Source organism: Dermacentor andersoni, chromosome 2 (genome assembly GCF_023375885.2).
Source record: "Dermacentor andersoni chromosome 2, qqDerAnde1_hic_scaffold, whole genome shotgun sequence".
Lineage (NCBI taxonomy): Eukaryota > Metazoa > Arthropoda > Arachnida > Ixodida > Ixodidae > Dermacentor > Dermacentor andersoni.
The window spans coordinates 245,495,256-245,520,954 of NC_092815.1; the positions used below are offsets into that span (position 1 = coordinate 245,495,256).

The 25,699-nt window shown below is 48.6% G+C and overlaps 1 protein-coding gene across 1 annotated transcript; it reads right to left on the reverse strand.

Annotated features, from left to right (window-relative positions):
* Positions 1–2,223: 2,223 nt before the first annotated feature.
* Positions 2,224–25,043, reverse strand: LOC126539681 (uncharacterized). The gene is made up of 3 exons (XM_050186538.2): positions 24,814–25,043; positions 23,824–24,208; positions 2,224–3,747 (listed from the first exon to the last, which is right to left on the reverse strand). The coding sequence occupies exons 1-3, from the start codon at positions 25,041–25,043 to the stop codon at positions 2,224–2,226; spliced, it is 2,139 nt and encodes a 712-aa protein (XP_050042495.2).
* Between the last annotated feature and the right edge of the window lie 656 nt (positions 25,044–25,699).

The window sequence follows — 25,699 nt, forward strand, 5'->3', positions numbered from 1 at the left end:
TCTAAATAATAAACCCAAATATTTGTGTTCCTCTACTTTTTTAAGCTTGTTGCCATGTATACTATAAGGAAATAGCAGGATCTTCTTTTTTCTTGTAATAGACATGCTTACTGATTTAGTTGGATTTATAACCATTTGCCAGTCAGAACACCATTTCATAATGTTATCAAGGTTGCATTGCAATTTAATTTGGTCACTGGAAGATTCTATATTATTATAGACAACACAGTCGTCAGCGAATAGTCTTATTGGAACAGAAATGTGATGTGTTAAGTCATTAATGAAAATAAGAAATAGAAGAGGACCTAGGACACTTCCCTGAGGTACTCCGGATAACACCGGCTGAAGACTGGACCTATGCGCGTTTATTTGAACGTACTGCTGACGGCATTGTAAGTACGATGTAAACCACTTTGTGAGGTTAGGATTCTTAAACACAGTATTAATTTTGAACAAAAGCTTGGAGTGGGAAACTTTATCGAATGCTTTGGCAAAATCCAAATAAATGAGGTCCATCTGTCCACGGGAATTTATCGTTTGTGAAGTGTCATGAACCAATTCAACTAATTGAGTGATCGCAGATAGTCCTTTACGGAATCCATGCTGCGCAGAGGATAACAAGTTATGCATTTCAAGGTATTGTGACAAGTGTTTGGCTATGATATGTTCCAGAAGTTTAGAGCATGTACTTGTGAGGGAAATCGGTCGGTAATTGCTAATGTCTGAAGTGTTCCCTGTTTTATGAACTGGTATTATTCTTGCTAGTTTCCATGCGGTAGGGAAAGACCCATTCAAGACTGAGGAATTAAATATTTTTGTAAGGAACTTAGACACCCATTCAGCATACCTCACTAAGAATTCGTTAGGAATATCGTCTGGTCCAGGGCTCTTTTTAGTCTTTATATTGAGTAAAAGGTTTAGAACACCTTTCTCAGTTATCTTAATATTTGAAATGGGAGGGCGGGCAGAGAATTCACATACACTAGGCACTGCTTCATCATCCTTTGTATAAACCGACGAGAAGAAAAGATTAAATTGATCAGCCCTTTCAGCATCATTAATTCCGGGATTAGAACAGCACTGCTTATTAGGCGGATTGACATATCGCCAGAACTTAGCCGGTGCTTCCGAGAGGAACTTCGTCAATGTTACATTGTAAAATTGGTCTTTCGCCTCCTTAATTAGCCGCTTCAATTCTTGCCTCATTTCCGTAATTGAAGTTTCGTCATCTGTATACTTACTTTGAGAACATGCTTTCCGTTTTCTTTTAATTTTCCGCTTTGCCTGAATGATTTTTCGGTTCATCCAAGGATTTGTCTTTCCGCATTTTTTATTCTTCTTAGGAACAAATTTATCCATGCAATGAGTTACTACACTGTAGAAGAAATTCCACAAATCATCAATGCTCACATCCGATTGATACAAGCAGGTAAATGCATCAAAAGAGCTTTCGAGATAGTCTAAGACACTCACATCATCTGCGGATTGAAAATTCCAAACTCTTTTCTTTTGGTTACCCAGTGAGGGGGATGGAGGCATACTGAAAGTAGCTATTGGAATCTTGTGGTCTGATATTCCGTCCTCTACGTGGCAATCCGTCAAAAGCCCTACCAACCCATGCGACACTAAAATAAGATCCAAAATAGATGAGGTTGTACCACACACTCTGGTGGGTTCTCCTACAATTTGCTCTAAATCATAAGAGAATGCCAAGTACAAGAGCTGTTCGCAACTAGCCACGTCTACCTCCCCGGGTGAGTATGAGCTCCAATTAATTCCCGGTAAATTAAAGTCGCCCAGAAGAAGGATATTGTCTCCTTCTCGAAAATTTCTTTCCATAAATTCCCTTAGGCTGTTCATTTCATCAGGTGAAGTATTTGGGGCCCTATATACACGTCCAATGTAAACTGTTCGATCAGCAAGTTTAGTTTTAATCCATACAGCTTCGATACTATCCGATTGTTCAAGGGTAGTACACAATATGCTTTGCTTAACCAATATGGCTACTCCTCCACCTCTTGCTCCTCGATCCCTTCTAAATGCTTTGTAACCAATTGGCACGACTTCGGCATCTTTGATATTGCTATGTAACCATGTCTCCGTTATGACTATAACGTCAGGTTCATGTTCCAAAACCACAGCTTCCAATGCATCGGTTTTGTTTATTATGCTCCGCGCATTTATGTTTATAACCTTAAAGCCATCCTGTTTACCTTGTTGGAGTCAGTTGCCAGTTTCAATTACCCTCAAAGTTTGGTACCTCAAGTTTTTATCCTCATCCCATCCATACAATATATTATTAATTTTCAGTTTATCAAAGACAAGTTTGGCCCTACGACTTTCTTTTCTTTCCTCGGCACACGAGTCCCACAGTTTCTTTCTAAATTCTACTACACGTTTGGAGTAATCTTCGCTAATGCTTATCTCTGTATCCTTAAGCTTGGTACAATTGCTCAAAATCTTTACTTTCTCCCTGAAGTCCGCTAGCCGAAAGATAATTGGGCGGTTTCTACCAGGTGTTTTCTTTCCAAGCCTGTGAATTCTTTCAATGGAGCTTACTTGCACCTTCAGAATGTCTCTGAAAACTTCTTCAGTGACTTTTTTCATCAGTGCAACTTCATTCTCCTGCACGCCTTCTTGCATGCCTCTAATTATTAAATTATTTCTTCTAGAACGGTTGTCCAAATCATCAACCTGTCTAACAAGGCTCGTCGCGCTTTCATCCCACCTGTCAACAAGCGCTTCAACGTTTGTGAGCCGGAGCTGAGTATCGTCAAAGCTTTGTAGTTTCTGTTCTATTGCAAGAAGTCGTTTTTGCATTTCAAGCATTCTTGTTTCAGAGCTAGCCTGATTTGACTGAACCTCAGTAAGTTTCGACAGGATCTCTTTCTGGTTCTGGATTACATTTGCAAACATCGCTTCCGTTACCGGTCCAGGATTTTCTTCTACGTCGCCCGACAGCTTAAGAAGCAAACCCACAAGCGATAGACACTCCGAAAAGTTGCATAACATGGTGTGTGGGCACGGCAACACTATAAGACAAAGGTCGTCACTACGGAAACAGTATTTCGCATTACTAACCTGCACAAAGAGCGGTATGTTGGGTGACATAGTCACGGCTGTGTTGCCGTGCCCACTGAAGCTGTCCCTCGGTGCGCTCCAATTTATAGGCAGCAGCAGGTCCTTGTTGGGGGCGGATACCGTGGTCATTGTGCTCGACGAAGATGCGCAGAAGGTGGCTTCCACGTGTGGCGTTGGCAGCAGTACCGTGCAGCTTTCCGTGAACGCTGTAGCGTAATCGCTGTCCGGGTTCATGCGCGTCGATGCGATAATGCCGCAGCGAAGCTCCGAGCATCCACCGTCCGAGAGAGGTGTTATCCCGTTGACGACGAAGGCATTGCACGCATACAAGACCTGCACAAAGAGCGGTATGTTGGGTGACATAGTCACGGCTGTGTTGCCGTGCCCACTGAAGCTGTCCCTCGGTGCGCTCCAATTTATAGGCAGCAGCAGGTCCTTGTTGGGGGCGGATACCGTGGTCATTGTGCTCGACGAAGATGCGCAGAAGGTGGCTTCCACGTGTGGCGTTGGCAGCAGTACCGTGCAGCTTTCCGTGAACGCTGTAGCGTAATCGCTGTCCGGGTTCATGCGCGTCGATGCGATAATGCCGCAGCGAAGCTCCGAGCATCCACCGTCCGAGAGAGGTGTTATCCCGTTGACGACGAAGGCATTGCACGCATACAAGACCTGCACAAAGAGCGGTATGTTGGGTGACATAGTCACGGCTGTGTTGCCGTGCCCATGTACCAAAATCGGGAGTTTGTATTGGTTCTAAAGTTGCGCAAGTCTTGAGTGACATTAATCTAAGTCGCGTTAATAGAAAACTACAAAACAATCTTAAGGAATTGGCGGTGCATGCGTTTAGATACGTAGACGACTATCTGGTATTTTGTTCTCGCGATAACTACACCAAGAAAGCTACGGATATTTTAAAAGTTTTTAGGGAATGTGGTGGGGGCTAGGTTTCACGCTAGAGATTATCCAGGGCAACAAATTACAGTTTCTAGATCTGTGCTTAACGTTCCAGGATGAGCATGTCTGTTGGCATTATTCGCCTAGGGCCAAGAAGCCACTGCTAGAATATTCTTCTTGCCATTCTAAACTTGTTAAACAGGGGATAGCTTATTCAACTCTTAGGTCTGCCATTACTAAGTCATGTCCGCACAATATGCAACAAAGTTTTTCACAACAGATAGAAAGGCTTGGAAAGGCTAGCTATCCAGTCCATCTATTATCACTAACCTGCGAAAAACTTGTAAAATGGGTAAAACGCCCCGGTAAGAAACAAGAAAAACAGAAAAAAGAAACAAAGTCTGCTGTAGTACCCTACATACATAGATTATCCCGTGGTTTAAGGAATGTGGCCAATAGGTATGACGTCAGTACCGTTTTCTCGGCCCCACGCAAGTTGTCTAACATGTGCCCTTTGATAAATAGGAGACTTGAACAGGAAGGCAAAAAAAGAAAAGATGATTGCGGAGTTAAACATGTCTCCCCTTTAGTGCCCTGCAACACGGGTATAGTTTATCAGATTCCACTCGAGTGTGGGAAAGCTTACATTGGACAGAGTGGCAGGTGCATTAACATTAGACTAAAAGAACACAAACATTCACTAAACAACCCCAATGCATCACATTTAGCGGCACATTGTTTCGATTGTGGTTGCAAACCTTTCTTTGAAGACACGAAAATTCTTTCTAGACACAGATGCCAAACCACGCGGGAAATTATCGAGGCATTTCACATAAAAAGATTAGGAGACACTTTCGTCAGTCATGCTTCGTTGTCTCTGTTAGATTGCGAATTTCAGTACCTTCGCAATACGTGTACTAATCTCAAGTAATTTTTGTTCTTTGACTTCGATACCCCCTGATATGTTAAACTGATGCTTTTTACCTTGTCATGTTCTTTTGCTGCGGTTTTTGCAATCACCTATATATATGTTCTTCGATTTAATAAAAATTTAGTTAGGAGTTAGCGCTCGTCCTGTCTGCTCCTTTCTGTGTCCGTGTTTAACTTCGCGCTAGAAGCCAAAATCATGCACTCTTTGGTTTGAAAGAATGTCAGTTATTCACAAGCACAGGGATGGTCATACCCATATCATACTTGAAGTAGCACAATTAGCATGGGAACAGAGTACATGCATCAGCAAGCCATGCGTTGCCTTATCAGAAAGAGAGCTCAAGTTTCTGGGAAGTCAAACCTAAGGCCAACATTTTTTACGCAACTCTACATTTCTTCGTGTGCCTTTTGATGGTCTGCTTTGTTCTCCTTTTTAGTAGTTATTTTTCAGATAGCTATGTCGCTATTGTGTGCATTCAGCAATAAAACCTTCATTGGTAGTCAGTGCTTGTGTCTACGTCTTCGTTTAATCTTTTCGCTGTACACTCATGATAATGGATCAACAACTAGCTTAATAAGCTGCCCTGCTAAATTCTTATAGGAGATGCTCCTTGAAGTTTGCATTCATGGCTAATTTACCCTTGTGTGCATGTTTTAGTAACAAGCTAATTTGAAATATTAATTAAAACCTTTTATAACGTCTTGTTTGGTGAAAGTATTTTAAGAGTTTGTGAACTCTGGTCATGATTATCAGTTTATCTTGGCCATTGCAGGACAAAAAGATTAAACTACTACTTCCAGGGCTAGATTAAATGTTACCTCTGTCCTGAGTCAAATCCATCTGATCAATTCTCTAACTTCGGTCTCATCACGCACCTAATGCTTTAATGGTGCAGTTTACTTATGTTCTCCCATCTGATGAATCACAGTTCAACTGATTGATATTCATGCAATTGGTTGCGCTACATTGCTGTTGCATACTGTTTTTGTGTATTGTTTTATGTGCAAGGCTGATGCATATTTTTATAAACATCAGGTACCCAAATAAATTGTGCAATGTTGCTGCAAGGAGCCTCGTAAACCAGTACCAAGCACTGAGGGACACATTGAGCCTTGGCTATGTAAGAGCATTTTCTCATAACTTTCGTTTATTTTGATTTCTTTTGCACTTTTAGATGTTAAGCATATCCTGGCCATGTCAGCCGCATTTCGAAGGGGGCATAATGCAAAAATACCCGTGTACTTAAATTTAGGCGTACAATAAAGAACACGAGGTGATCCGAATTTCCAGAGTGCCCCACTACGTCATGCCTCTTAATCAGATCGTGGTTTTGGCGAATAAAACCCCATAATTTTTTTTACGTTCGGCATGCTGCCAAAGCCTCTCTTAGTACTTTGTAAAGTTTGTGACCATCCTTGCTTGCAGCTGTTCAGGTCTGTGCGCTCGTGATTGAGTAGAGATGTGGTGTTTTTAAAGCTTTGCAGCTTAACTAAATATGAAGATATCAACAGCACCTCTGCATCTGGTATGCATACGGCCACCTCTTGTAAAATTAATTGCATGCTCAGCTAAATATTTATTCGGTTAAATAATATGTTTTTGTTCGTGTGGCCATTTTTATGCATTAAAGTTTTGACCAACGCCAATACTGAAAGTAATTCTCAGATATTGTGTGGAAAGGTGTGCTAAAATAGCTCACTTGGTACATTTTGGAACATGAAGGAAATAGCGCAAAAAGCAAGCTAAGGTTAGGGCAACTCCATGCTTAACTGTGTACTGTGTTTACAGTTTCTGGTATATGTGCCTAAGAAACAAGTACAAAAACATGCAATAGCGAATGCCACCAGGATGCCCTGAAGTCGATGCAGAAGCGAACGCAAGAAAGACAAGCAAAAGTTGTGACACATGCTCAAAATCTGGATTTCGAAGATGGGTGATCAGTTAGAAGTTTGCATGCATATTTCATTAGATAAACTGACTCTCCTTTCTTTGTAATGTGGCTTAGTTGAAACATTTAGTTGCTTCTCTTGATGTACTTGTTCGTTTCATTTACATTTTTTCTTCAGAAAACGGAAATATGCAATTCGGCTATAGCAACTATATCTGCAATGCTGTCATCAGTGATTTTGTAGGTGATCAAAGAAGCAAAATATCATATCGCATCGCCACCTTGAACCTATAGTGAAACATTTGTTCAAGATGTAGCGGTAGATGCATTTATAGACTAGTAATGCAGCATTCGTAGTGTAATGTATATTGATATACATGCTAAGATGTAGTGAAACGTGTGTGGCTATGCTACTCTGACAATTGAGTTGTTGTAACCCTTCAGTGATGAGTTCTGCATACAGCATACCAAAAATATTATTTTTTCTTGTTGATTATTGGCATTGAGTAACAAGTTTCTTGTTAAACGTATTGAGCCAACACTGAATCACTGGGAGCAAGTGTCATTTGGCGGTTTAGAGCAGGAACACGGGATGGGGAAAAATAGACATGGGACTCGTTTTCTTTGGAAAGCACGGCCAGAGGAGACAGACCGGTGCAAGATCTCCTGCTGTAGAGACCTCAGACACACAATGCGAGGAAATGTACACCTATAGTACACATATGCAAAGAGCTCTCTACAAATTACAAACGCAGCCATATGGCGCTTGGGGAGAAGCCCACTTCTTCCCCCATATTACTAAAGGAGTTTCTACAAAATATCCTTTCTTTTCGTTGATTATACTTATTCTCGATGTCTATTCCACATTTAGGTATAAAATAATTTGTTTTGTATTTATATGCGTGGTCATTAAAGAGTTAAAGAAATAAAGTGGTTCAATTGAATGTGAATGTATAACTTTAGCGACTCTAGTCGCAATGTGTTGATCATTCCACAATCTTTGTGAGACCACGAACAGGAACTAGGCAGCATGAAAATCACTTAGCAGTACCAGGAAGGAAGCTTCAGCACTTATACAGTGCTGCAGAATACACTTCATCTACACTGTACCTGTGGTGTCCTTTTTATTATGTGGTCTTGATCCCACTACGCGGGAATAACACTCCTTTGCGAGGGCATTGCAGTACTTTAATATTTTAACTGCTTGCTGCAAAAGGAAAGTGCCAGAAGAATATTACATAAGGATCATGTGTTATGTGGCAGTCGCTAGACGTGGTATGTCACAGCACTGAGTTGCCAGCAGCCATTATAATTAGCTGTTTTGTGTGGCATTGTTAACTTGACAGAACATAGTAAGCATTATTTGATCAATAATCAATACTACATAATTCTGGCCCTTATTTGGAACTTTGTCTCATCTCTGTGATGCGCGCAACCCGCTTTTGATGTTACTGAGATGGAGTGACTCCTTGCAAAGCAGCATGTTAGTCCTGTTAATGATGCTGTCATTCACACTTACACAGATTGTTTAGTAGGCATTAGCTCAGTACCATTCCCCCATAGAATCACAGCTTGCATTTCATTCACATATAATAGAAACATTCTGTAGATTTAATGTGAAAATGTTACATTGGAGGGCATTATGCTATAAGCTCACAGCAGTGAGCCCCATTACTGGAAGACGGCTGTTGTGTCAAATTACTAACAGCAAAGTGAAGTTATGTACATTCTCACCTTAACTACTGCAGTTTAGTATGAGCCACAATGACAAAAACAAACATAAATAGGGTTCTCGTATTGCAAAAGAAAATTGTTCAAATAATCGCTAATGTTGATAATACGACTACCTCCAAGTATGCTTTTGAAGCACATAACATTACGCACGTCAATCATCTGTATAACTTTATCTTGTTACAAAAATTTATTTTTCAATGGCATCCACTGCCTATTTTTATTCTACTCTGGCACCTTTGGACACGCGTCGTGCTAACATACACACAAGACCTATTATTACACGGAATATACCATGTTTTCGCGCTAATTATAAATTACAAATATTGTCTTATAACCTGCCCCATGTTCAAAACACGTATAAACATACAAAAGGATATAGCATAGCTGAGCTGCGGAAATATTTTGTTGATATGTGATCTGGTCTTTGCTAGTAGATGTCGCATGTTTGCTTGGTTATTACTTTATTATTTCTGAACATATGTATGACCATTTCAGCGTTTCGATTTTCGATTTTATTGTTCAAATTTTGTGCAATGATTATTAGACTCTGTATGCAAAAATTGTAAATGTTTCTTTTTATTGAATGTGAATATTGTTTGTGTGTCTGTCGAAGATTTCCTGTACCACTCGTGTGCTACTGCTTGTAGGGGTTTTCTGGGCACAGTTAAGCTGTGCAGGCAGCTTTTTGCCAAAAACCTACCCTCCAGTTGAATCTGGAAAGTAAACTTATGCTTATATCCTTATACTTATTTAAATATGTTCTGTCTATTGTGTATCCACATGCGTGGGCTTGTGATATAACCTGATGGCAAGGCCATTTGTGGTTCGTTCGAAGAGAACATCAATGGATGCGTTGTAGCTATTCTCAGGCTCTTCTCTTCCTGCTGTAAACTGGATTCTCTGCTTATAAAAATAAGTGTTCCTTGTGATCACTATATGTGCTCTTGCTAAAGGTGACTGCGATGTGTGCACATTCTTATTGAATAAAGTGTTTACAAAGTTTTAATAGTTGTGCTGTTCTTTCAGATCTTAACCGGAGCAGGCAGTATTTGACGCAAACATGGAGGCAGTGCTAACGCAAACATTTAGGAGGTGAGACACCAGTCTTTTTTGACAAATTTGATGAAATGATGGCCAAGAAGTTGCACTTTTGAAACATAATGGGATGTACTTACTATGCAGGCACCATGGGGATATTGAACTGGCGCTATTTATAATGTCCGGTTTTGCATTTATCTGGTCTTTAGGCATATTTCTTTTCTTCCATTAGCATCGATGCTGTATGATTGCTTTGATTTGGTGAGATTGTAAATTTGTCGCTTAATATCAATATTGAAATTTAATTCCTCTGTCCATGTATGCCTGCATGGCATATTGAAATAAATGAGGCCGTTCTCGTGGCAAAGGATTAAATCCTTGTTCAAATGCCTGAAATGCTACCTTAGCTCATAAGCTTGGACATATTGCAGCTGTTTAGTATGCCTTGTAAACTGAAGCATAGTGTTTCTCAAGGTTGGCCCTTGATTCCAATTTAGCAAATAAGGCTGCTGTCTTCTGTTTTTGCCAGGTATAGTGCATTGATGCATTTGAGGTTAATACAATAATAGTAGTGAAATATTTTCTTTTGGTGTTTCACTCACTGCAGTGCTATGTGCTCAGTCTTTTGTTTAGTTGTTTATAGTATTGCAGCTTATCATAACATATAATGGCGGCTGAATAACTAGGCATTTGTTGCACATGCAAACTAAAATCTATTATGTTGTGAGCTTCCATCTTAGCATAGAGATAGTCTATTGACTACCCAGGCAGAGGTCACAGCAGTTGCTGCAAACGATCTGGTTAAGTACCAGGAGGTATTTTCACCAACTCTTGTGATGGTAATCATGTACACCACCATTGTCAGTCTTCAGATGACTGCCCTAGGAAGGGTCATTGTTGCCATTCCAAAGGGGTTCCTCTGAATACGAAGGGGTACTTGCATGGACCACTGAGGTAGTCGCACCAACTCCTGCTTTGGGAGTAATACATACACCTCAGTAGGTCTTGTGGAAGAGAGTCAGCGGTACTGTGAGGGAGTCGCCGGTACTGTATTTCCAAGAGTCCGTGTGACCACCCAAAAGGTCATTATATGTGCGACGAGCAGATGCAACCCGAAAAGAGGCAGTTGAAACTACCTCTTCTTTAAGAGCGTACAGAAAGTTTGGTCTCCGCTCGCGTACTTGCTGAAGGATTCCCCTTCGGGAAAACTTAGCCGTGCCCATATCGTCGACCTGAAGGCCTTTGCGTCACGGTCCGACCAGCTCGCACCGGTGCCCAGTGGCACCACCCGCGAGCAACGGGGCACACTCGGGGTGAAGGACCGCATCCGGACCACGCACCGGTACAACCTGAGGAAACAGTGACCTGTGTGATATCGCGCCTGACGGCTGACTCTTTCCGCCACCAGAGGCCCTCGGTAATATTGCTTAGCCTCAGTGGGCTAGCTTCATTGCCACCAGTGCACGAAAAGAAGCTGGCCGCAGCCTAGTTTCTGCTAGTCTTGTGGCAGTGTGTTGTATCAGCGTGCTTTTTTTGTATGTATGCAGAGTTTCATTATTGTTTTAATGTTTAAGTGTGCTTAATGTTCCCGTGTACAGTTGTATAATTTCGTTAGTCGTACAGATACTGAACATTCTTGCTTCTGGTGTTGTCTGTTTTCCGTTTTTTTTTGGCCCTTGGAGGGAAGTTAAAGAAAAGACATCGCGAAGCGCGGCGATGTAGAGGACACCCCCTTTCTACCTGCATCTTGTGCGCTCAGTGATCAGTGCACGTGCGACCAGCGCCCGTTGTGACCGCCAGGAGTACGCGCGAGCGTTTGCCGGCTAGACTATTGGTGCGTAGGACTATGACGTGCCGGCTGACACGGCCACGCTGGCAAGTGAACCTCCGGGTTTCCCCTGACCAACAGTGTCATTGCTGGCAGGATGTCGCACCAACGTAGGTTGCAGGATGGCTCCAGGCAACATGGCCGCTCGAGGAGAGCCACGTGGCCCTCACCGTCGACAGGCCAAAGACAGACCCGGACGATAACCGAGACCGTCTTCCCCTGCGGCTAGCTCAAGGCCGCGACCGGGGACCAAAAGGATCGAGGTGACCTGGACAAGCCAGGAAGCTCAGGAGGCACCCAGGAGCTTCGCCACCGATGCGCCTTGGAAGACACAGACAAGGGTGACCTAGGGGCTGCCGATGGACCGTGTGCTTTGGCCATTCCGCGGCCGCACGATCGCCAAAATTGATCCTGCGACTTGGGGGGGCCCAAATGCCGGCACCGCCCGAGACGGAGTTTTCTGCCACGTGCAGCACTACGGTCTGTTTCCCGAGTCACTTCTCTGGGGACCTACACGTGGCGCGCACAAAGAAGGTGGCGGAGAAAAAGCGCCGTCGGGTGGGCGTCCCGATTGGACAACAGTCGTCTCCGTTGCCGGACGCGGACCTTGCGGCCCTGTGCACCGACGCATGCGGGAGAGCCCGGTGTTCGCGGCACTGACGACGGGGCCGCCGTTGCCGGCGCCGCAAGGGAACCCATCGTCGGACGAGGCCGCCCACATGGCCTCATTAATGGGTGAGCTGAGCGAACTATTGTAAGAAACGCGCGTGTATAAAATCCGTCCGTCCCTCCTCTTGTTACCTGACTTAGTTTCTATATGTGTGTGTTTTTCTTTCTTCCACGTTTTTTTAGAAAGTGTTAATAGTACTTGCTGGGCTGAGGGAGCAATTAACCAGTGCATGAAAGGCTCAATTGTCTTTGGTGCATTAGCCCCTACCAGCTTCATCGCCAGACTGGTAGGGGGGAATTAAGGAGAAGAGGATGTGGAGATTTGGGGAATTCAACGCGCCATTGCGCGGGCGCATTTCACCTAGGTTCTCCAATCCTTAAGGCACGCTGTCTCCTCGTTCCGAGCCTGTTGTCAGCTGTGGTGCTCCACTCGCGATAGATCGCGGTGAGGGCGGAGTTAGTGACGTCACGAAGCGGCCCCTGGTGGCTACTGTCGTGACTTTAGCGAGCGGCTCTCTTGCTCCTTGCGACGGCGCCCGGTACGTACATGCTTCCCCTGGTCCGTCGACACGTTTGTGACAAGGACTGAGCTCACGTACGGTGCCTTTGCCCGTGCGGGAAGCGCGTACCTCATGTTGATCCTATCCCGACGCAAAGCCGAAGAACGGGTGCCTAGTGCTCGCGTGAGGTCGTACCACGCTGAGCCGCACTTATCGGAGGCCCAAGCCGAAGGAGATTGCCCGAGCTCTAGCGAGTTGGCCCTTTGGTTATCGCGAGAGCAAGTAGCATAGTCACCGAGTCTTTTACTAGCGGCGTGTCCCAGCTTGAGCCTGTGCTCTCGCAGCGACGTGCTCCAGGGGCCCCTGACTGTTTTTTTCGCCCTTGGTGCGGGACCCCTTTGGTTCCCCGCCGCCCCAGGACTGGGCGTTCGTGCAGCGTCGGGTGCCGCCGGATACAATAAACGGTTTCCGTTAACTTAGGGCAATACTGTGGTCTTGCGTGCATCGCTCGGTAGCTCCTTGTGGCCTGAGCTCGCTGCAGCGGCGCTAGAGGTTGACGGCTGACGCGGCCCGGTGGCTCGCTAAGCTCGATCCCGCGGTGGTCGGTACTCCTGTGAGACCTAAGACACCACAAGGTTCGACTTGGCTTGCGGCTCGATATGGCGCAAACCACCGTCTTGACGAGGACTGTTCGAGAACGGCATCGAGGACCACCCCGTTGCGACGCTATCGGGTGACGGGACCAATGCGGCGAGAACTGAAGCAAATAGGTCGATCACGTGGTGTTCACCACTCCGCCATGTTGCGAGGACATCGAGGGATCCATTGCACTTGAGTATGCGCGAAAAAACGTTCGGTTGGCCGGGAACTGGCCACAGTGCAAACCGACTGCAAGCCCACATTGCCGAGTTCTTGGCGCACAATAGTCTGAACAAAGAGAACGATAGGTGCGCATGTTTCGTTGACCTCTGGTTACAGAGCCGCTGGACACATGGCTTCCAGCTCATTGCGCATGACCTTTGTCAGCTGCTCTGACGGCTTTTGCTGCCGCGAAGCAGAGTCCTGTCGGTCTTCGCAACACAATGTTACAGCCATATTGGGAAGTCACGCAAATGAGTGATAAATACGACGGCTTTTCGCTTGCTCGAAAATTTGCTCTCCGTGATAATGCCATTAACTGAAGTACAGTTCATACACATACCTTCTAAGACATGCCCGACTTTTTCAGACTCCGGTATTTCAGCATCGGCCTTGCGACAGAGTGCCAGGAAGGCTTGTATATAGGCAACGTAGCCTTCGGTAGACGTCTGAACTCGTGATGGCAGCTCTTTCTTGGCGACGGCCTTCCGACCCAGTGGTTTCCGTAGAGAGCTCGCAGTTTCTGCTTGCAGGTAACCGAGTCACGGAGTTCTTTTTCGTGGTATTGAAGTCACACACGCGCAGTTCCTGTCAAGTGAAGAATTATGTTCGTGAGCATCACTGTGGTATCCCATTTACTGTGGCTGCTCACCCGCTTATACTTCTCCGGCCAGTGGTCGACGACGGCGCCATCGGTGCCGCAGAAGGTTCTGCATCACGCAGATATCTAAGTACGACAGTCGATACAGGCGTTGTCCAAGTAGCAATCGTCTCTGTGACAGCGCTGAAGAACCGAAGCGGTGGCCACGAAGCGGCGATAGGTATGGGTATCCACGAGAGGTATCCACGCCGAGCCACAGGGGGCACAGAAGTGTTACTTCCGCTCGTGGTAACGCTGGTGGTAGACGGAGTTGCAGACGTGGATCCAATCTGTGTACACGTGCGTTCGTGAATTCACTGGTGTTCCACAGATTCTGCGTAACTTCGTCGGTAAGGAAGCGAAGACTTGTGGCTGCATCCGTTCGTGACAGTGGTATTGGTATAACATGAGCACCATCGTGGGCCGATCGGGCGGCGTCATGCGCACTGTGATTACCCGAAATTCTGCAGTGACCCGTTATCCACCGGTAGATAATGTTGTGTCCCTTGTTGATTTCGTGATGGTGGAGTAGTCGGATGTCTGCAACTAGTTGCACATTAGGTCCGTGGTTGAAAGGGGACATCAGACAATGGAGAGCTGCCTCCGAGTCACATATGTTGATCATGAATGTGATCATTTTTTATCAATAAACCCCAGAGCAGCACGGATAGCTGCGAGTTCTGCAGCCGTCGATGATGTAATGTAAGACGTCTTGAACTTGAGGGTGACATATTCTGCGGGAATTACCACTGCTCCAGCTGAACTTTTAGAGGAGACAGAGCCGTCCGCGTAAACGTGGATGCGTTCTTTATGCTTATCATGTAGGAATGAAAGCACGGTTTGTTTGAGGGCGAAAGATGAGATCTCCGTTTCTTTTTGATATCGAGAATAACAAGAAGAGCCTGGAGTGAATGAAGGCACCATAGTGGTAGAGGTGGTCGTGCTGCAGGCGTGAAGTTTGACAGTAAAGTTTCATGGTTGGCGGCAATAATCCTGCTAAACGCCGAAATATCCAAGGTGACTAAAATTGAACTGTCGAAAGGATTTGGTTGGCGTTGATGTCGATAATTTGAAGGAAGGGCGGCGTGTCTTGAACTAAACTTGGGAGGGTGGTGGGGATGATTGACAGGATGATTGAATTTAAATTGTGACTCGGTAGGAGTGTTGTTATTAGAAAATATAGGCCGACTTGGCATTTCTGCTGTAAAACATTTGTATACCAGGGGCGCAGCCGGGGGGGGGGGCTTATGGGGCTACAGCCCCCGCCCCCCGAAATTTTTTCGTGCTGTCCATGCACCTCCAATCAGTGCAACCCCCGGCACCGGAAATCATTCTGGATTTTGTCTAGAATGTACTTTTCACTCTCGAAAAGACATTTCACCGCGAACATGGCGAACTCGGGCTGGATTTCGCGGCAACGCTCATGTACCGGGAGTCACATAACGCCAAGCAGCCCCATCCGAGCATTAAGTTTCAAGGGCGTTTTGATGGCGAACGGGCTCGCCGCGGCACCTCGCGGAGGCCGCGAAATCTACGGAGCGCATGGATGTAAATTCCGAAACATTAAGGGTATAAACATAAAAAACTTTTGAAGTGAAAGGTGCATTGGCATTTCTAAACTAGTGCTTTACATTTTCAGTTGCGGAACTTTGTGGGTTTAATGCTGTTAAAACATTGGACGCCAAAGGTTCATTGACTTTTCTAAAGTCTTACATCGGAACATACAACGAGACAAGCCAAATCAACACGCTATCAGACAAGTTGACAAAGCACGCAGCGAGGTCCGATGAGACGAAGTGTTGTGGTGGTTCATTTGTACCGTCATGTCACGTAAAAAAATACCAATATTTTTTTTTCACCTACGCCAAAGCATCCATGTCAAGACACTAAAACTAGCCAAGGTAACTACGTTCTTTATTATTGTTTCTGCTTTGAGTTTTATTCGCGTGTACACATTGAGCCTCTTCAATTTTTTCGTTCTCGTTACCATACCCGCCGGCTGCCAGAGCCAGACAGAGCGCATACCTTTTTCTCGGGTTGCCCGGACGACCGCGCGGCGCACTTCAGTGCGCGTTCGGTTTGTTCTGGCCGAGTGAATTTTTACCTGGCACTGTTTTGGACGCTTTCTGGCTAGCACAAGAGAAAAAGAAACAATGCCCACTCGCTGCCATCACTGTGGGGCCTCGACGGATTGCACCGCGTTCGCTTGAGCGCAACCTATCCGGAAAGTCTTGTCTCGCCGGTGTAGGATACCGAGCAGTGTGCGTATGGTTCTCAGTGGACCAGGCGTCTCGCGTTTTCTTAGATATTCCTTCGGTAGCCACATTAGTGACATCAATGAAAAAGGCTGGATTCTTGCTTAAATGAAAACTGTTTATTATCTGCAGAGCGTCGGCTTGAAGCGTGTTGCTGCCTTCCTCGGCCGCGTCTCTCGTGCGTCTCCTGTGCCGTTTCTCTGGTTCGGCTGGCCTCCGGCTCTTCTCTCTCGCCTCGCTCGAACCCCCGTGTCTACTCGTCGGTCTTTTCTTACAGTCCCGGGAACCATGGCAGTGCATCGGCGCGAAGAGTCTTTCCTCGTGTTTACTCAAGGGTCTCTTGCGGGGAGCAAAGTAACATGCGGGGCGTCTCGTGATCTGCGGGATTGCGGCGGTGGAGCACGCTGCCTGACAGGTCGGCGCAAAACGCGTGAAGGCTAACTTATGAGAGTGCGCGCCGCTCACACGGCCTACCCAAAATTTGCGACTGTCCTCAGGCGCACGTGTCCGTCGATGTCAATTCTTCGGTGTCCAAGGCGCCCTCTGTCATGCTTGTTCAGAGATCGACTTGCGTATTCGATGACCCATTCTCTTCCTTCTTGCGTTTGGGTCAGTATCGCCCCGAGTCTGGTTTGTGATGCGTAGACGTGTACTTGCGTTGGGCAGTCTGAACAGAAGCTTGCCAGTAGCGGAGGATTCTTAAACGCTCTCTTGATTTCGTTCACGATTTCCTGGTGTGCTCGCTTCCAGATGAATGGCACATCCTTCGAGACCTGTTGACGCAGTGGGTGTGTGAGTTTCGAAAACTCTGGTATGAACTTGCGGTAATGGTTAGCAAACTGCAGAAACGAATACAACTTCTTCCCCTTCTCTCAGGCTCAAACTTGTTCACGGCTGCGACTCTCGCCTCGTTTAGGGTTCGACCGTCTGCGGAGATAACGTAGCCCAGAAATGGGACTCGGTCCCGGAGAAGCTGACACTTCCTGACGTCCATCTTCAAACCATTGATGACGACCCTACTCAGCGCCTCGTCGAGTAATGACAGCGCTTCAGTGACCGTAACTGCTCCCTGGCCGATGTCGTCCATGTAATGGGATGTTCCCTTCAAGGTATCAAACGTTTTGCGCATTATTTGCTGCATGGTCTGCGGAGCTTTGCAAAATCCAAAGGCCATTCGTTGTTACTCGTACTTTCCGTCTGGCGTTACGAACGCGGTCTTGTGAATGTCGCCAGCTTTCACTCGCACCGTGAGAAAGGCCGACTTCACATCCAAGACAGTGAAGCACTTCGAACCGTCTCTCTTGATGTCGTCAATTACATCTTCCATGATTGGCATCGGGTAAGGCGGATTGATGTTTTTCTCGTTCAATTTTCTGTAGTCGTGGACCATTCGTCTGGGCGTGGTGGGGTGGTGTGGTTGATCCACAACAATGGTAGGCGCGCTGTACTGGCTCTGGCTCGGTCGGATGATCCCTTTAGCTAGGTATTCACTGACCTGTTCTCTCATAAAGTGGCGGTCGCGGGGCAGGATCTGTATGGCCTTGACGCGACGGATATCGTCCCTGAGATTGATGCTGTTACGTTTCGCCTACGACGCGCGGTATAGCCGGCGCGGATGCAACGGACGCCGGGGCTTCGTTCAAAGTGGCGGACATGTTGGCCCGTTCAGCGCCGCCGATACGCCTCCCCGCCAAGCGCGTCCAGGCATGTTTCAATGCCACGTGTCTTCAAGTGTGCGTGTGTGTGTGTATGCATGTTGGTGCCCACGCTTGTCAAAGCGCGGCAGCCGGGGAGAGGAGCTCCCCAAGTGTGAAGCGAGGAGGTCTGACCGGCGCCGGCTCGGCGGATGCGTCACTACACTCGTCTCAACATGTCTCTCAGCCTGTCCGTGCCCCGCATCACGTACGCCTCTGACGAGGCGTTCCTCCTTCCCCTCAACTGCGAGAGTATAAAAGCAGCTGCCCCCGGACGCCAAGAGAGAGGCTCCGATTTCTTCTGTCGAGTAACGTGCTCTCCCGTCTCTCCACTTCGGTCGACCTGACCGCCCGCTCTTTTGCGATGCTAGAATAAACCAGTTGTTCTGTTAGCAGTCGACTCATGCTTTGCCAGGACCTTCGGATGCTTCCAGTTGTGCCCCAGGCCGCCAAGCCAACGCTACCCTTGGGGCTTGCGACCCATTTGCAACAACTCGTGCCAGCGGTGCGATTGCAACAACGGGTGTCAGCGCTGAGATTCCAACAACTGTTTGCCAGCGGTGAGATCGCGACAACGGAGGCCAGCAGCGAAGATATGCAGTTGACTGTAATTTTGAGCAGCACAACGACCATCCGGGAGCAGTTCAACGAGCCCTGTGTGATGAATGGTTGCCTGCAGCGGAACGACTGCGCTGAATTCTTGGCTGCGAGGTTTGGTGAGTGCAGGACTTTCTTCTTCTGAGTTTTTCCAGGCTTTTGTTAGTGTCAGAAACAGAGCTGGTAATTGTGGTTGTCGTTGCTGCCGGGTTAGTTTGCGGCAAGACAATAGTAGGCAGTAGAGAAAGCAGCATTCAGAGCAGCCATGGATTTGAAGTCGTTGCGCAAACCGAAATGGCTGGAGCTTGCAAGAGAGTTGGGTCTGGATGTCTCAGACAAACTCAGAAAACCAGAACTGCTGAGGGCTATTCTTGAGTTAGAAGCTGAGGATGACGAGCTGTCGGAATGCCTTGAGACCATTGAGGAGAGGGCAAAAAGACGGGAGTGCGACCTTAAAGAGCAAAAAGAGAAACAGGAGCGCGAACTTAAAGAACAGAAAGAGCGAGAGCAACAAGAGAAAGAAAAAGAGCGCGACCGTCAACACGCTTTGGAAATGAAGCGTCTCGAGGTAGAGATAGAACGCGCTCGTAATGGAAGTCAGGCACACGGTGCAGGAGAACGAGTATCGTTCAAAATGACTGACCTGATGCGGCCGTTTAAGCTTGGAGAGGACATTGATTTGTTCCTGGTTAACTTTGAGCGAACGTGCGAGAAGCAGGGGTTCTCTCGGGAAACGTGGCCACAGCGCTTGCTCACTTTGTTACCCGGCGAGGCGGCCGACGTAGTCGCTCGCTTGAAGAGAGAGGAGGCAGAGGATTTCGACCAAGTGAAATCGAGTCTGCTAAAAAAATACAGGCTGTCAGCGGAGGCTTTCCTTCGGAAGTTTCGGGAAAATGAGAAAGGCAGAAGTGAGTCATATACAGAGTTTGCCTACAGGCTAATGTCAAACATGCAGGAGTGGCTCAAAGAAGAGAAAGCGTTTGGTGACCACGAGAAAGTTCTGCAGTGTTTCGGGCTGGAACAGTTTTATAGTCGGTTACCTGAGAACGTGCGGTACTGGGTCTTGGATAGGCCAGACGTTAGCACGGTGGCTAGAGCCGCTGAGCTAGCCGAGGAGTTTGTGACGCGTCGGGCTCGCGGAGCTAAGGACGGTCAAAAGGGTGAATTTGGCTCCAAGTTTGAGAGGCCGAAGTTCACACCCATGAGAGCAAGGGGGGACACACGTAGTGCGGATGTGAGTGAAAGCAGTCCGACCGAACGTAAGGAGACGGTGGCAACCGAAGCCGAACGCAGAAAGCGGTTCGAGACGAGGCAAGCGCGCGTTTGTTATACGTGTCAGAAGCCGGGTCACTTTTCGGCACAGTGTCCAGAAACAAAAGCAAAAGTCGTGTTTTTGTCATTATGCAGCACTGACGAGAACATGAAGCTTCTCGAGCCTTACATGCGAGACCTCCTCGTGAACGGGAAAGAGTGCAGAGTGCTTCGCGATACCGCAGCCACAATGGATGTAGTTCACCCCTCTTACGTAGAACCCGATATGTTCACGGGCGAGTGTGCATGGATCAAGCAAGCCGTGGAAACTCATAGCGTGTGTCTGCCCGTAGCAAAAGTGCTTAATGAAGGACCTTTCGGAGCACTTGAGACGGAGGCGGCAGTGTCATCTATGCTGCCCCCCAGTACCCGTACCTATTTTCGAACAGGTCCGATCACCTCCTGCGCGAGAAGGGGCTTTTGTTTGGTGAGGCTAGCGTTCAGGCCTTAACCAGATCGAAGGTTCGGGAGCTCGCTGCAAAGGCGGTAGTTACGGGGCCGACGTTGTCGAACAATGAGAAAGGGTCAGAGGCGCAGCAAGCTGATATTCAGAGCACGCCCGAACTGAATAAAATTGAGCCTGTAGCGTTAAAGGCACCAGATACTGGAGAGGAAATGCCCGACACGGGAAAGTTAGAAGAGCTATCTGCAGATTTGCTCATCGCGCCTACGTCAGACGGACTTAATAGGTTGCTAAAAGTCAGCCGGTTGGCTTTGATAGCCGAGCAAGAAAAGGATGGCAGCCTAGAAAACATACGCTGCAATGTCGAGGAAGGTATCACCAAGAAAAATGCTCGTTTTGTGGAAAGAGGTGGGGTCCTGTACCGGAAGTATCTAGACCGCAGGGGAGTGGAGTTCGATCAGCTGATCGTGCCTCAGTGCTACCGTCAGGATCTGTTGCGCTTGTCGCATGGGGGTTCGTGGTCCGGACACCTAGGAGTTAAGAAAACTAAGGACCGTCTCTTGCAAGAGTACGGCTGAGGGAGCAATTAACCAGTGCATGAAAGGCTCAATTGTCTTTGGTGCATTAGCCCCTACCAGCTTCATCGCCAGACTGGTAGGGGGGAATTAAGGAGAAGAGGATGTGGAGATTTGGGGAATTCAACGCGCCATTGCGCGGGCGCATTTCACCTAGGTTCTCCAATCCTTAAGGCACGCTGTCTCCTCGTTCCGAGCCTGTTGTCAGCTGTGGTGCTCCACTCGCGATAGATCGCGGTGAGGGCGGAGTTAGTGACGTCACGAAGCGGCCCCTGGTGGCTACTGTCGTGACTTTAGCGAGCGGCTCTCTTGCTCCTTGCGACGGCGCCCGGTACGTACATGCTTCCCCTCGTCCGTCGACACGTTTGTGACAAGGACTGAGCTCACGTACGGTGCCTTAATAGGTTGCTAAAAGTCAGCCGGTTGGCTTTGATAGCCGAGCAAGAAAAGGATGGCAGCCTAGAAAACATACGCTGCAATGTCAAGGAAGGTATCACCAAGAAAAATGCTCGTTTTGTGGAAAGAGGTGGGGTCCTGTACCGGAAGTATCTAGACCGCAGGGGAGTGGAGTTCGATCAGCTGATCGTGCCTCAGTGCTACCGTCAGGATCTGTTGCGCTTGTCGCATGGGGGTTCGTGGTCCGGACACCTAGGAGTTAAGAAAACTAAGGACCGTCTCTTGCAAGAGTACTATTGGCCAGGGTGTTTTCGGGACGCAGACCACTTTGTGAGGACATGTGACACCTGTCAGCGGGTGGGCAAACCAGGGGACAAATCGAGGGCGCCGTTGAAGTTGGTACCTATCATTACGGAGCCTTTTAGACGGCTCGTTATTGATACAGTGGGACCTCTGCCGGTAACAACCACGGGGTACAGACACATTTTGACTGTGATCTGCCCAGCGACAAAGTTCCCTGAAGCAGTGCCGCTTAAAGAACTCAGCTCAGTTGAGATAGTCAATGCACTACTGTCGATATTTGCGCGAGTTGGTTTTCCTGCGGAAATCCAATCAGATCAGGACACAGTGTTTACTAGCCCTTTGACGACAGCCTTTCTCGAAAGGTGTGGGGTAAAGCTGTTACACAGCTCAGTGTACCACCCACAGTCGAATTCCGTTGAGAAGCTCCACTCCGTCATGAAGCGCGTGTGGAGAGCATTGTGGTTTGAACAACAAACTGACTGGGAGCTGTGTCTGCCTGGGGTGACGTTGGCATTAAAGACCGCGCCGAATGCGGCTACGGGGTTTTCGCCAGCTGAGCTGGTGTACGGTCGCTCGCTGCGATCTCCGCTTCGCATGCTTCGAGACGGATCACTGCCCTCTCCAATGGCTGCAGACCATCTCTTCCACAAATGGCCGCCTCCTGCGCTGGAGCCTCGCTTTGCAACAACATTCCTTTGAGGTGCGTTACAAAAAGGGGAGTCTCAACGGTAACGCCGATGGCTTAAGCCGAAGCCCCTAACGTAGGAATCAGCCTAAGAGTTGTTTGTTACTGATGTTTTTCTTACTGAGGCAGGATTTTTAACATATTTTAACATATTGCTTTTGTTTAGTGTTTCAAAGTGATGACGTGCTTTCTAGTGCAATTTTCCAATTTGTGGACGTGTTCTGGGTGCTGCTAGACTACTGTAAGGAACTAGGTAGTAGTAAAAAAAGGGGAAAGAGCCTGGCATGGCTTAGTGAGGGTTGTCTCGTGCTTGCTGACTGAGCGGTTGAGTTTCGGCGTAGTTCTAACGCTTGCCGGGAACGAGAACAAAAATGTCAACTCTCCCGAAGTCACTTTGCAGTGTCCTGTGTGAACCTGAACGAGAGAACGAGGCCTTCTCTGTGCGCTGCGCTCAAGAAACGCCGAAGGACGCCCGACTTCGGTTATGAGCATCATCGAGCGACATCCCTCCGGACAGCGGATGCAGTCCCCTGACCATCGGGATCTCCTTCCCCCGGCGGGGCGGTCTGTTACGTTTCGCCTACGTCGCGCGGTATAGCCGGCGCGGATGCAACGGACGCCGGGGCATCGTTCAAAGCGGCGGACATTTTGGCCCGTTCAGCGCCGCCGATACGCCTCCCCGCCAAGCGCGTCCAGGCATGTTTCAATGCCACGTGTCTTCAAGTGTGCGTGTGTGTGTGTGTGCATGTTGGTGCCCACGCTTGTCAAAGCGCGGCAGCCGGGGAGAGGAGCTCCCCAAGTGTGAAGCGAGGAGGTCTGACCGGCGCCGGCTCGGCGGATGCGTCACTACACTCGTCTCAACATGTCTCTCAGCCTGTCCGTGCCCCGCATCACGTACGCCTCTGACGAGGCGTTCCTCCTTCCCCTCAACTGCGAGAGTATAAAAGCAGCTGCCCCCGGACGCCAAGAGAGAGGCTCCGATTTCTTCTGTCGAGTAACGTGCTCTCCCGTCTCTCCACTTCGGTCGACCTGACCGCCCGCTCTTTTGCGATGCTAGAATAAACAAGTTGTTCTGTTAGCAGTCGACTCATGCTTTGCTAGGACCTTCGGATGCTTCCAGTTGTGCCCCAGGCCGCCAAGCCAACGCTACCCTTGGGGCTTGCGACCCATTTGCAACAACTCGTGCCAGCGGTGCGATTGCAACAACGGGTGTCAGCGCTGAGATTCCAAGAATGCTGTGCTTAGCGTGAGCGCAGAGCCCCAGCGCGTCCTTCCTCGTGATGAACGCCTTATGGTGACGATGAAGAATTGAGCGCAGCTCATCTCGTTCGTCGGCGTTTGCGTCGCGCGACATTTTGGATACTGCCTCTTCAATCGGATTGGTGTAATCTTCGTCAGGACCGGGGTCCTTCGTGTTCAGCTGTACGAAGCCGATATCGCTCGCCGGTAGTTCGTCTAGGGCCCTGCGATCGCTAAATGCTGTTATTAGGGTCTCTCTGACGCAATTGCGCACTGTGCTTGGTGCGTCACCCGATGGCTCACTCACCGATGCCTGAACCGGGACGAGGGTGACGTTGTTAGTGGTGTGGAACGTGACGTGAACGTTCGCAGCGCGGCGCCACTCCAAACCAAGAATCAGGTCGATGGCACCTGGCAAGGGCGCGATCACCAACTCCTCGAGCAGCACGGTCGATGTTCCGACGGTCACGTTCAGAGTCGCCACTCTCGCCGGTCTGATGCACCGGTCGAGCACTTCTATCGTTTCGGGAGACGTCCAAGGTCGGGGATGACCCTCAGGGCCCACGGAGCTCTCGCCGAGGACGGAGACGTTGGAGCCGCTGTCTATGCAGACTCTGACCTGTCGGCTCTCAACGAAGCCCGTCACGATGGGTACGGTGCCGCCCGTCGATTGCAGGAAGCAGTTGGCTTGCCTGGAGGTTGTGCCGGCGTTGCCTGCGTCATATCTGGCTTTTCGGGGTCGTTCCGCGTGGATTGTGGCCTCCGTCTTGGGTCTGGTGCACTCCCTCGACAAATGTCCTATGTTGCCGCAGTTAAAGCAGGCTCGTGCTCGCGCAGCTCGAGCTGGTTCTCTGTGTTCGCGCCGCATTGACTCATCGCTTGGCCCGGGGCGTCCGTCGTCAGCTGCCGCTCTATTCTCGAAGCTGCTCCTCATATGGTTTCGTTGGCTCTGTTGCCCAGCTTGAGATTGTCGGAAGTGCGCTGTTTGCGTTGTTGCTTTACGCCGCCTAGTGTCGAGCAGCGCTGCGCGGTCTATCAAATCAATGACGCTGCTGCAGGGCTGTGCAGCGAGAGGATTCGCCCAAGTGTCGTCTTCGATCCCGCTGAGTATCAGCGAAATTCTCTCTTCATTCGCTAGCGGGTACGGAGACATGTCCAGTAGAGCATTTTTAGAGTACATGTACTCCACTAGGGTCTCCGAATTGCGCAGTTTTCGTGAAGCTTGCAGGTCCAAGAACTGTTGCATTGGGAGCTTCCGTCGAAACAAGAGGCCAGTGCTTCCTTCCAAAGGTCCCACGTTTCACAAGCCATGCCATAAGAGCTGTGCCAGTCCTTTGCGGCACCCTGCAGCCGGGTTGCCGCCGTTGCGAGGGTCAATGATGGGGACCAGTGGGTCAGTGCAGCAATACGTTCCACCTGCGTAATCCACGTTTGGACATTTCGTTGTACATCACCGTCGTACTCGGGGATGGCGGTCCCGGTATCGTTCGTAGACTGGATCAGCACGGGCGGAGCTGGCGCGGACATTCTGGACAACGCTTCCGCCATCTGCAGCTGTGCGCGCGTGCGAACATGGCCACAATTTCAATCATGCTTGGCGTACCCTCTGGAGCTGTGGCGGTGGTGTTCTCCGGCGAGGGCTTGGGAGGTGCGCCACGGTTGACTTCTGCAGGCCGTTGGTTCGCTGCCGTAGTGGGGACTTGGATCCCGTCGAAACGTTGGGAGCCCGTTTCGTCCCCAGCTTGCGCCTGCGTTGACTTCGGTGCCCCGTTGTGTCACTCGTAGCGTGTGACCCTCGTTGCTGGGTTAGAAGCCGTCGCAGTTGGTCAACCTGTGCACGCAGACTCTCGATCGTAGCCGGCGCCTTTGAGTCCGTTTTTTCGTGGTCGTCGCCATCAGCTTCGGTCTGGCTCGACTTTGAGTCCGAGGACGTGTCCAGCAAGGCCTGGAGGCGAGTGTTGTCGTTTTGCAGACGGGTCACAAGATCGTCCTTGCGGCCGCTGCATGGACGTCCACGGATTCTCAGCTCGTCAGTCAGCTGTTGCTTTTTCAGGGCGCTGAGAACGTCGCGGACAGTTGATTTCACCGTTGACCAAATGAATGTGGACTCCGAGCTCACCGATGGCGTTCTGCTGGGCTCCGTGGTGGCCACTCGTTCTTCGTTCGGGAAAGACGCGTCTGCA